A 14,111-nucleotide genomic window follows, 5' to 3' on the forward strand; every position below is an offset into this window, starting at 1 on the left:
AGAGAACGGAGAAGGATAGTTGTGTGAGAGAACTTGGGGCGGTTGAACACCAGACGAGCCGCAGCTTTCTGTATATATCTCAACTACAAGTTTAGTTTGTTGTAGTATTGTAGTTAGATTGCCGCACCTGAATTGACAGGATGTGCCAGCGCGGGAGACAAACAAACTCATCAGCCTTGAAGGCTTAAGTCCTTGCAACCACGAAGAAGCTGACTCCAGCATCTTCACACATGCTCTCCATGCAGCCAAGCAACAAATGAAGTCTGTGTTGATTGAGGCATGCAACACAGATATTCTTGTTGTTGCAGTCAGTGCAGGCTTAGAAATTATGTGGGTATAATTTGGCCAGGGTCAGTCCATTAGGTGATTGCCAATTCATGATATGGTAGTAATTGTTGGCCCAGAGAAATCCAGTGGCATGCTGTCCTTCCACGCCAGTGGAAAGACAGTTGTGTCAGCTTTTCATGGTAAAGGCAAGAAAACTGCATGTCAGGCAACAGTGTGCAAAATGCAAACTGAAAGCCCTGCCAACTGTGGCTGGCAAAAAGATGGAGAGGTCTGGACAATCCCTCCACCTATTGTTCAGACTTGTGAGCAGTTGACAAAATGTGTCTAAAAGACTGAATCCCGAGGACGATGCAAATGCTACCACTTCATGCTTAAGTGTACACAGTTGTGTGTCTGCAAATGTGAGGACTAAAAGAAGAACCAAACTGTTACGGTTTGGTTCCATATGACCAAAGTGCAGTCCAGTCCAGTCCAGCATAATACAGTACAGTCCAGTACAGTACTACAGTCCAATACAGTACAGTCCAGTATAATGCAGTCCAGTCCAGTCCAGTAAAGCACAGTACAGTGCCGTACAGTGCAGTACAGTATAATACAGTGCCGTACAGTGCCTACAGTGCCGTACAGTACAGCACAGCACAGTACAGTATAGTACAGCACAGCACAGCACAGCACAGCACAGCACAGCACAGCACAGCACAGCACAGCACAGCACAGCACAGCATTTGTATCATCATAATATCCAATAATTAAAATTTTGTAAATGCAGAATTGGATTTCACATACTCAAAAACATATATTTGGATGTATAGACCATCAAAATAGGATTATTCAATCAAAATATAGTTCAAACACCATTTAAAACCACTTCGAATGGCGGCCATCTTGAAAAATGGCGGCCATATTGTTTTTTCAAGTGGATCTCGTACTTTTCTGAGAGAGTAGGTTCTGAAGCACTTGTGTGCCAAATTTGGTGCTTGTATCACCAAGTGAAAGATCGTTTCAGCAATCTGCTCCACTAAGGTGGATGAGATAAGAGAGACAAAGGAGACGGGGAGAGAGAGAGAGAGAGAGACCATCACATCCAATCGACCATTATAGTGCAGGGGTCTTCAACGTTTTCATGCCAAGGACCCCCTAGCTGAAAGAGAGATGAAGCAGGGACCCCCTCTATATTGTATTAAAAAAAAAACACATGATCTTTTTTCCCTCTACACCCCTATACCTCTTTGCCAAAAATAGCCGATCTACAAGCTCACAACGCCTCGCAGTGCGAGGCGTTGTGAGCTTGTAGATCTGCTATTTTCGGATTTGGCGGACCCGCTATAGTAGCTCTGAGGACCCCCTAGGGGTCCCGGACCCCCTGTTGAAGACCCCTGTTATAGTGTCTTGGCATTAAGCCACTCAAACCCTTCTCTATGCTTGGTTTCTTGTCCACCTTTGGAGTTACCTCATGGCAAGGTAACTACACAACCCAAACCTCTACCAAGGTGGTAATGCCGGTGCCTGAGGGCCTCTTTGGCCCAGGGGCCACACATGAACACACTCACCCTATTGGCTGAGGGCCTCTTTGGCCCAGGGGCCACACATGAACACACTCACCCTGGTGACTGAGGGCCTCCTTGGCCCAGGGCCACGTGGCGGCTCCTGCCAGCTCCTCACGCGCCGAGTTGTTTGCGAAGAAGACGTTTAAGGTGTCTGAGCCGCTCAGCTGTAACTCCTCTTTTAACTCCTTGATGCTCATATAGGCCCTGAGGAGAGACAACAGACTTCAGGAAAAGTACACAAGTATTGGCATCAACATGTACTTAAAGTACCAAAAGTAGAAATTATTCATTATACACAATGTCCTATTTCAAGTTTTCAAATGTATAAACATCTTTTGAAAATAGCAGATGTTGTGTGTGTGTGTGTGTGTGTGTGTGTGTGTGTGTGTGTGTGTGTGTGTGTGTGTGTGTGTGTGTGTGTGTGTGTGTGTGTGTGTGTGTGTCTGCCTGTGTCTTATTATTTCCCCGTCTATTTTAAGCCCTGTGTTTGGAACCTGTCCTTGCTTGTTCATTGTATTGTGTTGCGTGAAGTTACATCGTGAGTTCAGTCCCTCACTTGTATTAATACCTTTTGAGTTAGTAAACCCGTTAAACCGACCAGTTCTACAATCCTGCCCTGACTCAAACCGTGACAAGATCGGCTATTTTCAAATGGACGAAATGTATTTAGGGGCTGAAGTGGGTAATGTATTAAAGTTTTCAAATAATTGTAGTGGAGTAAAAGTGCAATATTTGCCTCTGAGATGTAGTGGAGTAGTAAAAGTATTGCAAATTGGAAATACTCTAGTAAAGTAAAAAAAAAAAGTAACTCTACTTAAATTAAGTAGAGTACTTAATTACATGTACAGTACTTAATTACTTTCCACCACTGACTGTATGTATGAATATTTACAATATGGCAAAAAATAGCATTTTTTCCTCCCTGTTCTGCCCTTAAAAAGGCACTGTTTTGCCCCTGAAAAGAAGTTGTCACTACACACCCCCGTTTTTCCCTTCAACAGACATCCATATACATGAGAACAAAAGAATGTGTGTTGAAGAAGGTGTCAGACTCATTATGAGGCGAAAGGTGACTTGAAGAGGTCCTTGACCAGTTGCTCAAATTAATTAGCATCATAAAAGCAGTGATCATCAAAATAATTCAGCATTTTAAATGCCCTTCTTTGTCCCTCTTATTGCCCTGGGAATCCCCTGAAAATTTACTGTCTTGCCGATGGCAGGACATTTGAAGTTTTTAAATGGCACATCTGTACTGTTAGCTTATTGGGGCGGCCAGTGGCTCAGGGGTAGAGTGGCACTGCTGAGGTGTTTGTAGTTCACACACACTGTGTGCTTTCCTCGGATTCCTAAGTTATTACCTCCAGTAGCGGAACTACTCCGTTCAACACAGAGTAACAAAAGATGAATCTACCGAGAGAACAAATTATTAGAGCCACCTGTCGTTTCCAGAAAAACAAACAGGTCAGTCCAACACTTCATTCCCTGATTGATCACGTCCAATAAATTACACTTTAGTCGGAAAGTGTCCTTAAGGAATCTGCTGTAAAACATTTTTTTACAGTCGGTTCAGATCATCACCTTCTCCCAAGAGAGAGAGCCTTCCTCCCTCACCGTCAGTATTAGTGTTGATTTCGTCGACTAAAACTATGACGAAAAATGTTGGTCGACTACCTTTTTTCACAGACGAAAACTACATAAAAACGAATTAAAAACTAAGCTATGATTACATTACATTACATTACATTACATTACATTACAGTCATTTGGCAGACGCTTTTATCCAAAGCGACTTACAATAAGTGCATTCAACATAGGTAGGGAACGAAACTACTAATCACCAGAGGTCTTAAGTGCATTTCCTGTAAAAACAAGCAACCAAGAGTATACCTAGCGCTAAGGTAAAAGTGCAATATATCAGCTATCTACTTTCATAAACACATGAGATAAAATAGCCAAATCAAATGAGCACGAGCTAATAGATCCAATACAACAATACAACAATAGTTCCTACAACTAGTTAACAACAAGTAGGCCAAGCAAAGAGGAAGGATAGTGTTTCCTGAAGAGGTGGGTTTTCAGCCTGCGGCGAAAGATGGGCAGTGACTCTGCTGTCCTGACATCAGTGGGAAGTTCATTCCACCACTGTGGGGCCAGAACAGAAAAAAGTCGTGACCGTGTCGATCGACCAGAAGGACCGTTGAGTGGGGAGGGAGTCAGTCGCCCCGAGGTGGCAGACCGGAGTGGTCGGGCAGGGGTGTGGGCATTGACCAAGACCCGGAGGTAAGAAGGAGCTGTTCCTTTCACTGCCCTATAGGCTAGCACCAGGGTTTTAAACTGAATGCGAGCCGCTACGGGGAGCCAGTGCAGAGAACGGAGAAGGATAGTTGTGTGAGAGAACTTAGGGCGGTTGAACACCAGACGAGCCGCAGCTTTCTGAACAAGATCCAGAGGTCTGATGGCAGATGCCGGAGCACCAGCCAGGAGGGAGTTGCAGTAGTCCAGGCGGGAGATGACCAGAGCCTGGATGAGCACCTGGGCTGCCTTCTCCGTGAGGAAGGGGCGAATTCTCCTGATGTTGTAGAGGAGGAATCTGCAGGACCGTGTCACTGATGCGATGTTAGCCGAGAACGACAGTTGATCGTCCAGGGTCATACCCAGATTCTTCGCAGTCCGAGTTGACGTCACCACAGCGTTCTCAATGGTGATGGCCATGTCTCGGTGAGGACAGCCCTTCCCCGGGATGAACATCAGCTCGGTCTTGTCCAGGTTGAGCTTCAGGTGGTTCGTCGACATCCACTCCGAGATGTCAGCCAGACAAGCAGCAATGCGTGCCTCCACTTGTGTGTCAGAGGGGGGGAATGAGAGGATCAGCTGGGTGTCATCGGCATAGCAGTGGTAGGAAAAGCCATGGGAGCGGATGACAGCACCAAGAGATGTAGTGTAGAGAGAGAAGAGAAGAGGACCCAGAACAGAGCCTTGGGGAACCCCAGTAGTGAGCCTGTGTGGTTCTGACACAGACCCTCCCATCATCACCTGGTAGGAGCGACCCGTCAGGTAGGATGCAAACAGGGAGAGTGCAGAGCCTGAGACACCCATCCCCTCGAGGGTGGAGAGGAGGATCTGATGGTTCACTGTGTCGAACGCTGCAGACAGGTCCAGGAGTATCAGAACAGAGGAGAGAGAGTTCGCTCTAGCGGCATGGAGCGACTCCGCCACTGCCAGGAGGGCAGTCTCTGTCAAGTGACCCACTTTGAACCCAGACTGGTTGGAGTCCAGGAGGTTGTTCTGGTGGAGATACGAGGACAGTTGTTTGAACACAGCACGTTCGAGAGTTTTAGATAGGAAGGATAGAAGGGAAACCGGTCTGTAGTTCTTGACTTCAGAGGGGTCAAGTGTCGGTTTCTTGAGGAGGGGGGTGACTCTGGCAGTCTTGAAAATAGAGGGAAAGTAACCAGATGTTAGAGAGGTGTTAATAAGGTGGGTTAAGAAGGGAAGAAGTTCAGGTGCAGTGGACTGCAGCAGAGGGGATGGGACAGGGTCCAGAGAGCATGAGGTGGGGCGGCTAGAGGTAACAAGGAGAAGGACCTCGTTAGGGGAAAGGGGTGACTATGATGACTAAAACTAAGACTAAATATATTGACAATTTCATCAACAAATAAAACTAGACTAAAATGTTAGTGAGGGATCTAGTGGAGAAGAGATCCAGTAGAACTAAAAGACAAGTCATTTTATGTTTGGTTGCGCTTGGGTGTTGCGCTCGGAAAATAGCAGATGAGCTTGTTTGAAAAGAGCAGACCTACAAGCTCACAACGCGTCGCAGTTTGTAGATCGGCTATGTTCAAATAGTCTGGGTATGAAATAGGGCTAAAGTGGTTAATGTATGTTTTACAATGTAATCATTTATATCTGTGTACAAATAATTGTAGTGGAGTAAAAAGTACAATATTTGAGTCATTCCACGAATTCGGTACACTTTGCACTTTTTTTTTGCGAAAAATCGATGGAAACGAATTACTTTTTGGAATAGCCCACACCATTAAGGACATATTTAACATGCAGAAAAACATATTTTCCCATCTCAGGCATTAAATTAATATTTTTATATGGAATAATATATGTAACAGGGTTGAAATTCATAACGGGGTGGAGTGGAACGGGGTTGAGATTTTTTTACTCAAGATGGCCATAACTCTACCTGTGATGATTAAGAGGAGACCACATGGCATGCATGACATTAGTCAATCACATATATTGCTGAAATGACAAAGACAATTTAAAATAATAATAGTTTTCTATCTTTATTTCATGTAACGGGGTTGAGTTGTTATGCTTTACGACCACGCTTTGAAAGTATAAATGACCCTAAATAGCTGTATAAGAAGTTCGAAATGTTCCTCTTTCTGCATCATCTTGCTCAGAAGACTTGTAGAATGCCATCACATGTTGTTGATGCCACTAAAGGGTCAGTTTATACTTTTTACAGAGAGGAGAATGACTTGTGTAACGGGGTTGAGTGTGACTGTGGGACAGAGCTATATAACGTGATTTTAATGATAAATCAACTATTTATTAAAAAACGAAACATGACTAGCAATAGAGTACATTGCTGGTTTTATGTGAATAATATAAGTTATGGATTATTCTACACTTTTAGTAGTCATATCTGAAGGCCAATCTCTCTATCGGCCATTGGGGACATGAAAAATGGGCAAATTTAGGCGGTGTCTACTGTAGAAAAGGCATATAATTTCAGATATAAAGATAAAATATATAATATTTTTACACAATAGTAAAGGGAACATGTCAATTGATTCTAAAAAGCTTTTAAAATTTGATTTTGGTGACCCGATGGATACAATACACTTAAAAAGGTCAGAGGGGACTGCAAAGTGTACCGAATTCGTGGAATGACTCATTTGCCTCTGAGATGTAGTGGAGTAGATGTAAAAGTACGGAATATTGGACATACTCAAATAAAGTAAGAAATACCTCAAACTTGTACTTAAGTACAGTACTTGAGTAAATGTACTTAGTTACAGCAGTTCAGCAGCATGCAGTAAATGGCAGGCTGTTGTGTTGTTGGATTTCCTCATGGTTCCAACTTTGTTGTAAATAATAATAATAATAATATATTTTCTTGGGCATCTTGCCCTTGGCTAAAATCCTGTTTGTCAGATTTAAGATGCTGCTGTGGGGAAAGCCCTGCTGCTTGGGTTACATTAGTGAAACCAGAGGTTGTTGGCTGAGGCTTCCAGCATTATCAATCAGTCACACTGGGAGGTAATGGGACATTGTGTGTGTCCTCCCCAGTGTTGCCAGATTGTGTGAGAGAAATAAGCGGTGGTGGTGGAAAAAAAGTACTCACAAGTAAAAGTATCAATACTGCAATGTATAAACACTCTGTTAAAAGTAAAGGTCAGGAATTCAAAATGTACTTGAGTAAAAGTACAAAAGTATTGGCATCAAAAGTAAAAAGTACTCGCTATGCAGAATGTCCGTCCCATTTCAAGTTTTCAAGTGTATACAAATCTTTTGAAAATAGCAGATCTACAAGCTCACAATGTGTCGCATCGCTATTTATTCTGCTATAAATGTAATGGCTCAACTCCTATAATGCCGAGTGCTTGTCAGGGTGGGGGGTCCCCAGTTCAAATATGATTATGTCGGTGGGGGTGGCGACCTGAAAACGTTGAGAACGTAGAGACCAGAGTCTCTCACCGACGTTGGAGATTTGTTTCTGTTTGGAAGGACGGGGCTTTCACAACTCACTGGAACGCATCAGATCCAGAATGAACTAAAAGGATTATTACCTAATAAACCACCATAAATAATTGTCATAATATTCCATCAAGACTTAGACATTACATTACAACACATTTATGTTCCAAGTAAACTTTGCTGAGCAAATAAGCGAGCATTCATTGAGGATTTTGATATTCATCGAAATTAAACTGAAATCAACTTGGAGGTACTGTAGCACCATTTTCCTGTTAGACAGACGACCCCCCCCCCCAATTGTTGTACATATAGCATTGTTTTTTTTCTGCACTTTTCGTTTTTTGTTTGTACATAGTGTTATTTTTCTGTATTTTTGTGTTGATATTTGAACCGTTGGTGCCAGGGACGTGCACAGATAGACTCTAGGTGGTGCTAGAGCACCTGCCCTTTGCCCTCTTGACCAGAAGTGCCCTTTTGAAAAAAAAAGAAAAAAGTTTACAGCAGGGGTTTTCAACAGGGGGTCCGGGACCCCTAGGGGGTCCTCAGAGTTACTACAGGGGGTCCACCAAATCTTTGTGATATGATTTTTCTTTTTACCATAACCACTCGAAACCCAGCATCCCTTTTCTGAGGAGAACTTTAGCCAAAAATAGCAGATCTACAAGCTCACAACGCCTCGCGCTGCGAGGCGTTGTGAGCTTGTAGATCGGCTATTTTTGGCAAAGAGGTATAGGTGTAGAGGGAAAAAAGAGCAGACCAAGTCAACAAAAAAAGTATAATTTACTTGAGCACCTGCCCCTCAAAATGTCTGTGCACGCCCCTGGTTGGTGCCACTATAGACCCCTTAACAGACGACGTCACACTGATAAGAACCAGTATGCGCGCAACCAGTATGCGCTCAATGAAACCCATTATATCAGGTCTCACTAGGACGCGCCTCACTAGCCAACCCACAAGAGGGGGTTGGGGTTAGAGGTTAGAGGGGGTCGGGGTGTGCTGAAACCAGCGCACCCCGAAACAACATTGATTGCGTGAAACAATCACCTGTGCGTCCAGTCTCAATGTTAGTAAATAAACAAATAATTGGTCTACATATGACTACCAAGGACCTGAACGGAAACAAGACCGCAAGGACTTTTTCGAGCGGAACCTTTTAGTATTATTTAGTAAGTATTTTAATTGTTTAAATGTGTTTGCCTAACGAAATATTCAATCAATCAATCAGTCAGTCAGGGGGCTCAAATCATACCCAATTCCTCTCTTATTTTACAGTGCTTACATGTTGTTTTTTTCGTATATAAAGTGCCAAACCAGGTCAGATTCAGACTCAGGTCTTTCAGGGGGAAGAGAAGAGAAAAGCCACCCAGAGCGCTCAGCAAACAACTGCACCTTCCAGGGTTTGCGGGCCATGGGGGAAAAGTGTCTCAGCCTTAATGGACAAAATGTCCTCACTCACTCTGTCTCTCTTGATCTCTCTCTCCTCTCTTCCTCCCTCTCCTCTCCCTCCTTCCCCCTCTCTTCCATCCCACTCTCTTTCTTCCTGTGCCAGAGGATCTGCCGGTGTACCTGTAGCCACGGCTCCACACACTGGCCGGAGCAACAACAAATTTGCGTTGTGACAGCAAAGCAACGAGAGGCTTTGGAACTCTGTGGCCTCTCTGTGTTATTGGCAAGGCTTTTATACCGAGAGAAAGAAAGGGCCGACAGCCTGCCGAATACCTGCGCAAGAACTCAGCCCTGTGTGTGTGTGTGTGTGTGTGTGTGTGTGTGTGTGTGTGTGTGTGTGTGTGTGTGTGTGTGTGTGGATATCAAAAACCCAGACCCAAACATAAAAATCCTTCGTCGTTACACAAACGCCAGCAAAATGTCATCCTCACATTAATTCTCTCTCTCTCTCTCTCCCTCTCTCTGAGAAACTCACAGGTTGCAGTCCAGATACACACGCACGCACGCACACACACACACACACACACACGCACACGCACACACACACACACACACACACACACACACACACACACACACACACACACACACGCACACGCACACGCACACGCACACGCGCCTGTAGTCCTCTTCCAGAAGACCTACAGTGCTGTGAGTCCATTGGGTCTCAGGTTTTTTACGACGCAGTGGGTCTCCTGTGTGTTAGATGTTCATGTTGTTTTAATGGGGGGGTCAGAGGCCTAAAGAGAGAGACTCAGGCAGGAATTACATCACTGGCTCATAAGTCAATGGGACTCCCATCCCTCATCTCTCTTCCCTCCCTCTGCCTTCAATAAGTATTCCTGCACCGCAGACCTGCTATGATTCAGCTGTTTCTATGTCAGTGGTTCTCAATCGTTTTCATGTCAAGGACCCCTAAATATATATGTATTTGGCCAGGGACCCCCATCTCAAAATATGTTATTCCAGGGACCCCCCAGAAGCAAAGACTTGAGTTACAAATGTTCGCTTTCAAAAAAATCTATTCAAAGATTCGCACAGATGTTCAAGATTTTTCAAAAATAGCAGATCTACTCAGATCTACTCTGTGCCGGGCTATGAGCTTGTAGATCTGCTATTTTTGAATAGCCCAAAGTGTAAAATAATGCTTTTTTAGCTCAAATAAAAAAGTGACACAGATGCGTTCCAGGTCTCAATGGGTTAAACAACATGTCTTATTTGGAAAGGTTTCACACTTGTTGTCCTTAAAAGGTTATAGTTCACCAAAAATTACTTTTTTTCCCTACATGTTATTCACCTCATGGAGACTTGAATTCATGGATATTGTTTTAGTTTTTGTCTCATTCTTAACACTTGGGGTGCCAGGTTTTTTTTAAAACAGAGTACACTGAGTGCCAGGATTTTTAACCATTTTTTAGGAGCCGAGATACAGGCTTTTGAAGTCATAAGTTAACCAGGAAGTGGATTGGAGTCTAAATCTTCGGAAAATGATATCTCCTGGTGCTGTGAAGGGAAAAAAAAAAAAATTGAAACATTTTTTTTTTGAAAAAAAAATGTTTTTTTTCAAAAAAATATTTTTTTTCTTTGGCACTCCGTGGTTGTATTCCCAAAACCGTATTTATATACGGTTTTGGCATCCAACGTGTTAAGACAATAACTTGATGACCGGGAGCGGTTCCGGTAGGAGACACAAAGAGTCTCCTTTGTGTCTCCTACCGGAACCGATGCCTACCCGGTCCGCTGGTCATCATATTATTGGCTTAGGAATGAGACAAAATTAAAAAAAAAGTTTCCATAGGGTGAATAATCTACAAGTTTCCTAGAGCGTTGTGTGCGTCACTTCCTGTTGATTTGATCCCTGATACCTGATCATTGATCAAATCGACAGATTTCGGCGCGCGCGCGCGTACACGCACGCACGCACGCACGCACGCACGCACGCACGCACGCACACACACACACACACACACACACACACACACACACACACACACACACACACACACACACACACACACACACACACACACACACACACACACACACACACACACACACACACACACACAGTTAGAAACAATAGTAAAAGCGCACTACGGACCTGTTTTTGGAGAAAAAAATGCCAAAAAATAGGCCTTAAATTAAAGCTACACATTGTACGTTTTATATCCATTGCCTCCCTCTCCCGATGGAGAGAGGTAATTGCGACCGCTTCAAACAACTGTATTGACATTGTCAACCAGTCTGTGTCCAAACCCAACACCATGGGCTCTGTGTTTCTCAGTGGAAAACGAAGGGAGAAACACCTCCAACACCGTAGATATACTGTAGGCTACTGACTGACACTGTACTCAGGAACCAAACAGTGTTGATTTCGGTGACTAAAACTATGACGAAAAATGTTGGTTGACTACCATTTTTTCACTGACTAAAACGAAATAAAAACGAAATAAAAACGAAATAAAAACTAAGCTGATAAAACTAAGACTAAATATATTGACAATTTCGTCAACAAATAAAAACTAGACTAAAATGTTAGTGAGGGGTCTAGTGGAGAAGAGTCATTTTATGATTGGTTGCATTCGGGTGTTGTGCTCTGAAAATAGCAAATCTACAAGCTCACAACGCGTCGCAGCGCGACGCGTTGTGAGCTTGTTGATCTGCTATTTTCAGCATGCAACCAAGTGTAAAATCAGCCATTACGACGCCATCAAAGCCTGTCAAAATACATTTTAAAATTTTATATTTAGTCGACTAAAACTAGACAAAATCTAAAACATTTCAGAGACTAAAATATGACTAAAACTAAATGGAATTTTATTCAAAAGACTATGACTATAAACTGAATCAAAATTTGCTGTCAAAATCAACAGAACCAAATAGATGCTTACAAGTCAAAGAGTGTCCCAACAGAACCAAATGGGTTCATTTGGTTCCACGGCCGGCCTAATGCTGGGGCAAACGGGGGGTCCTTGAAATGAACAGGTTTGAGAACCACTGGTGAAGGAGGGACAATGGCAAATGCAGATAAACGTTTGATAATAGCCACATTTAATCACCATGAACTGTATAATTTGAGGTCACCGCATTATTCAGTCCAAATAGCAGAGCAGCGGCAAGAGCCTGAGTCAAATCACTCTGTTAACCCAAGACCTGAGGCCCATTCTTAGCTAATCTTCCAAATCCCAACAATTTTCTGAAAAACGTATGTTTCTATATCAGTGGTTCTCAAACGTTTTCATGTCAAGGACCCCCAAAATTATATGTATTTGGCCGCGGACCCCCATCTCAAAATATTCTGTTCCAGGGACCCCCCAGAAGCAAAGATTTTAGTTAAAAATGTTCGCTTTAAAAATATATATATATATTCAAAGATTTGCACACATTTTCAAGATTTTTTCAAAAATAGCAGATATACAAGTTCATAGCGCGGCACTTTTATGAGCGCTTCCGTCTTTTGCGACACTCACTGCGTCGATCGTCCTGGAGCGAAATATTCTGTGGCTCTTGAAAGGTTAGTAAAAATACTGGCTGCAGTTCTGAAACACTCTGGCAGTGAGGTTAATGCTGGCCCACGTAGGCCCACTCCACCTTTGCCTGACACATTTTGCCTATAGCAGGGGTTCTCAAACTTGTTCATATCAAGGACCCCCAAATTGACACTTGTTAGCCCGCAGACCCCCATTTTAAAAGATATGCCAGGGACCCCCATGAAGAGAAGATTTTTTTACGTCTCTAGCAGTGATTTTCAACCATTTTAATTTCAAGGACCCCCAGTTTGACATGCATTAAGGCGACGGACCCCCATTTAATGGCATTTCTTATCTCTTGGACCCCAGTTTATATCGTAAAATCTATGTTCATTTAACTCTGAGAGTGTACAAATGGAACCAAATGGACCCGTTAGGGTCCATTTGGTTCCATTTGTACACTCTCAGAGTTACAGACCCATAAGGGTCCATTTGGTGCCTAATCTATCATTTAGCTGGGGACCCCCTGGAACTCCCTCAAGGACCCCCTGGGGGTCCCCGGACCCCACTTTGAGAACCAACGGCCTATAGGGCATATTTGACGCAGCCACGCCTGTATAGCGACGCATCTCAATATGGGTTTGCCCGCTTATCCTTCCCTAGTGTCAGTATTTCAGTATTGTTGCTTCTCCTCTCACTTTGTCCATTGATAAATGACTTGCAATTATGGAAGCCATGAATGCTGACTTGTTCCACTGCAGTGGTTATTTGTACTGTGTCTCTCGGGGCATCGGCTAAAGGCCAAAGCTATAAATTGCACTTGACTGGGACATAATAAGATCCAGAGGTCACAATACCACATGATTATACACCATTTACCACTTCTGCCTGATATACAGTAGTAGCAAGTAAACATGCATCCTAGATGACCTTTCTAAGCTGATTCTTTTTGTGTTATTTCACCAGGCATCAGGAAGGGTGAAGCATTTCCTGAGGTCTTTGTGTATATGCATGAGTATACCCACTGAGCATTTTTCGGGCTATTAGACGTCTAAAATACGTCTCAGGGCTAGGCTAAAACGGGGTTATAATTGGTCTAACAGTGAAAGTTTTTTAGACGTCTAGGCTTAGCCTAGACGTTGATTAGCTGTTTCTTAAGCGTCTATTTATAGACCGTCTATATTATAGCCGTTGAAATGACGTCTATAATATAGATGTCTATACAGACGCTTAAAATACAGCTCCTCAGCGTCTAGGCTAAGAATAGACGTCTAAAAAACTTTCACTGTTAGATCAATTATAACCCCGTTTTAGACGGAGGTCTAATAGCCGACTATGGCTCACTGGGTATCTACATCACTGGTTCCCTAACTGGGTGTCGGGACCCCCAGGGGGTCCCCAAAATTATTTTGGGGGGTCCCCAGATGATTAGCTTAACGTGCAACATTGTCTTCTCACTCAACTGTAAACAAACCAACATACAGTATAAGTGTATACAGGGTGTCTGCACATTTATAAAGTGACAATTTAATGACGTTTAAGACCTTTTTTTTTATACCAAACCGAATTGTCAAATTCATCGTGAAAATCTACAAATCTACATTCTACTGCTTTGAGATCAGTTATGCTCTTCTCACACTGC

The 14,111-nt window shown here is 43.2% G+C and overlaps 1 protein-coding gene across 1 annotated transcript in view; it reads right to left on the reverse strand.

The window, feature by feature from the left end:
* The window catches only part of pappa2 (pappalysin 2), a gene marked incomplete at both ends in the record, with an annotated part of 195,099 nt that overhangs the window by 150,233 nt on the left and 30,755 nt on the right, over window positions 1-14,111 (reverse strand). Inside the window, one exon of the mRNA XM_084057019.1 lies at window positions 1,891-2,039. Coding sequence (XP_083913145.1) covers window positions 1,891-2,039 — 149 coding nt within the window. The remainder of the gene's footprint in view (window positions 1-1,890; window positions 2,040-14,111) is intronic.

Source organism: Gymnoscopelus microlampas, assembly GCF_963454915.1.
Source record: "Gymnoscopelus microlampas genome assembly, chromosome: 5".
NCBI classification, from domain to species: domain Eukaryota; kingdom Metazoa; phylum Chordata; class Actinopteri; order Myctophiformes; family Myctophidae; genus Gymnoscopelus; species Gymnoscopelus microlampas.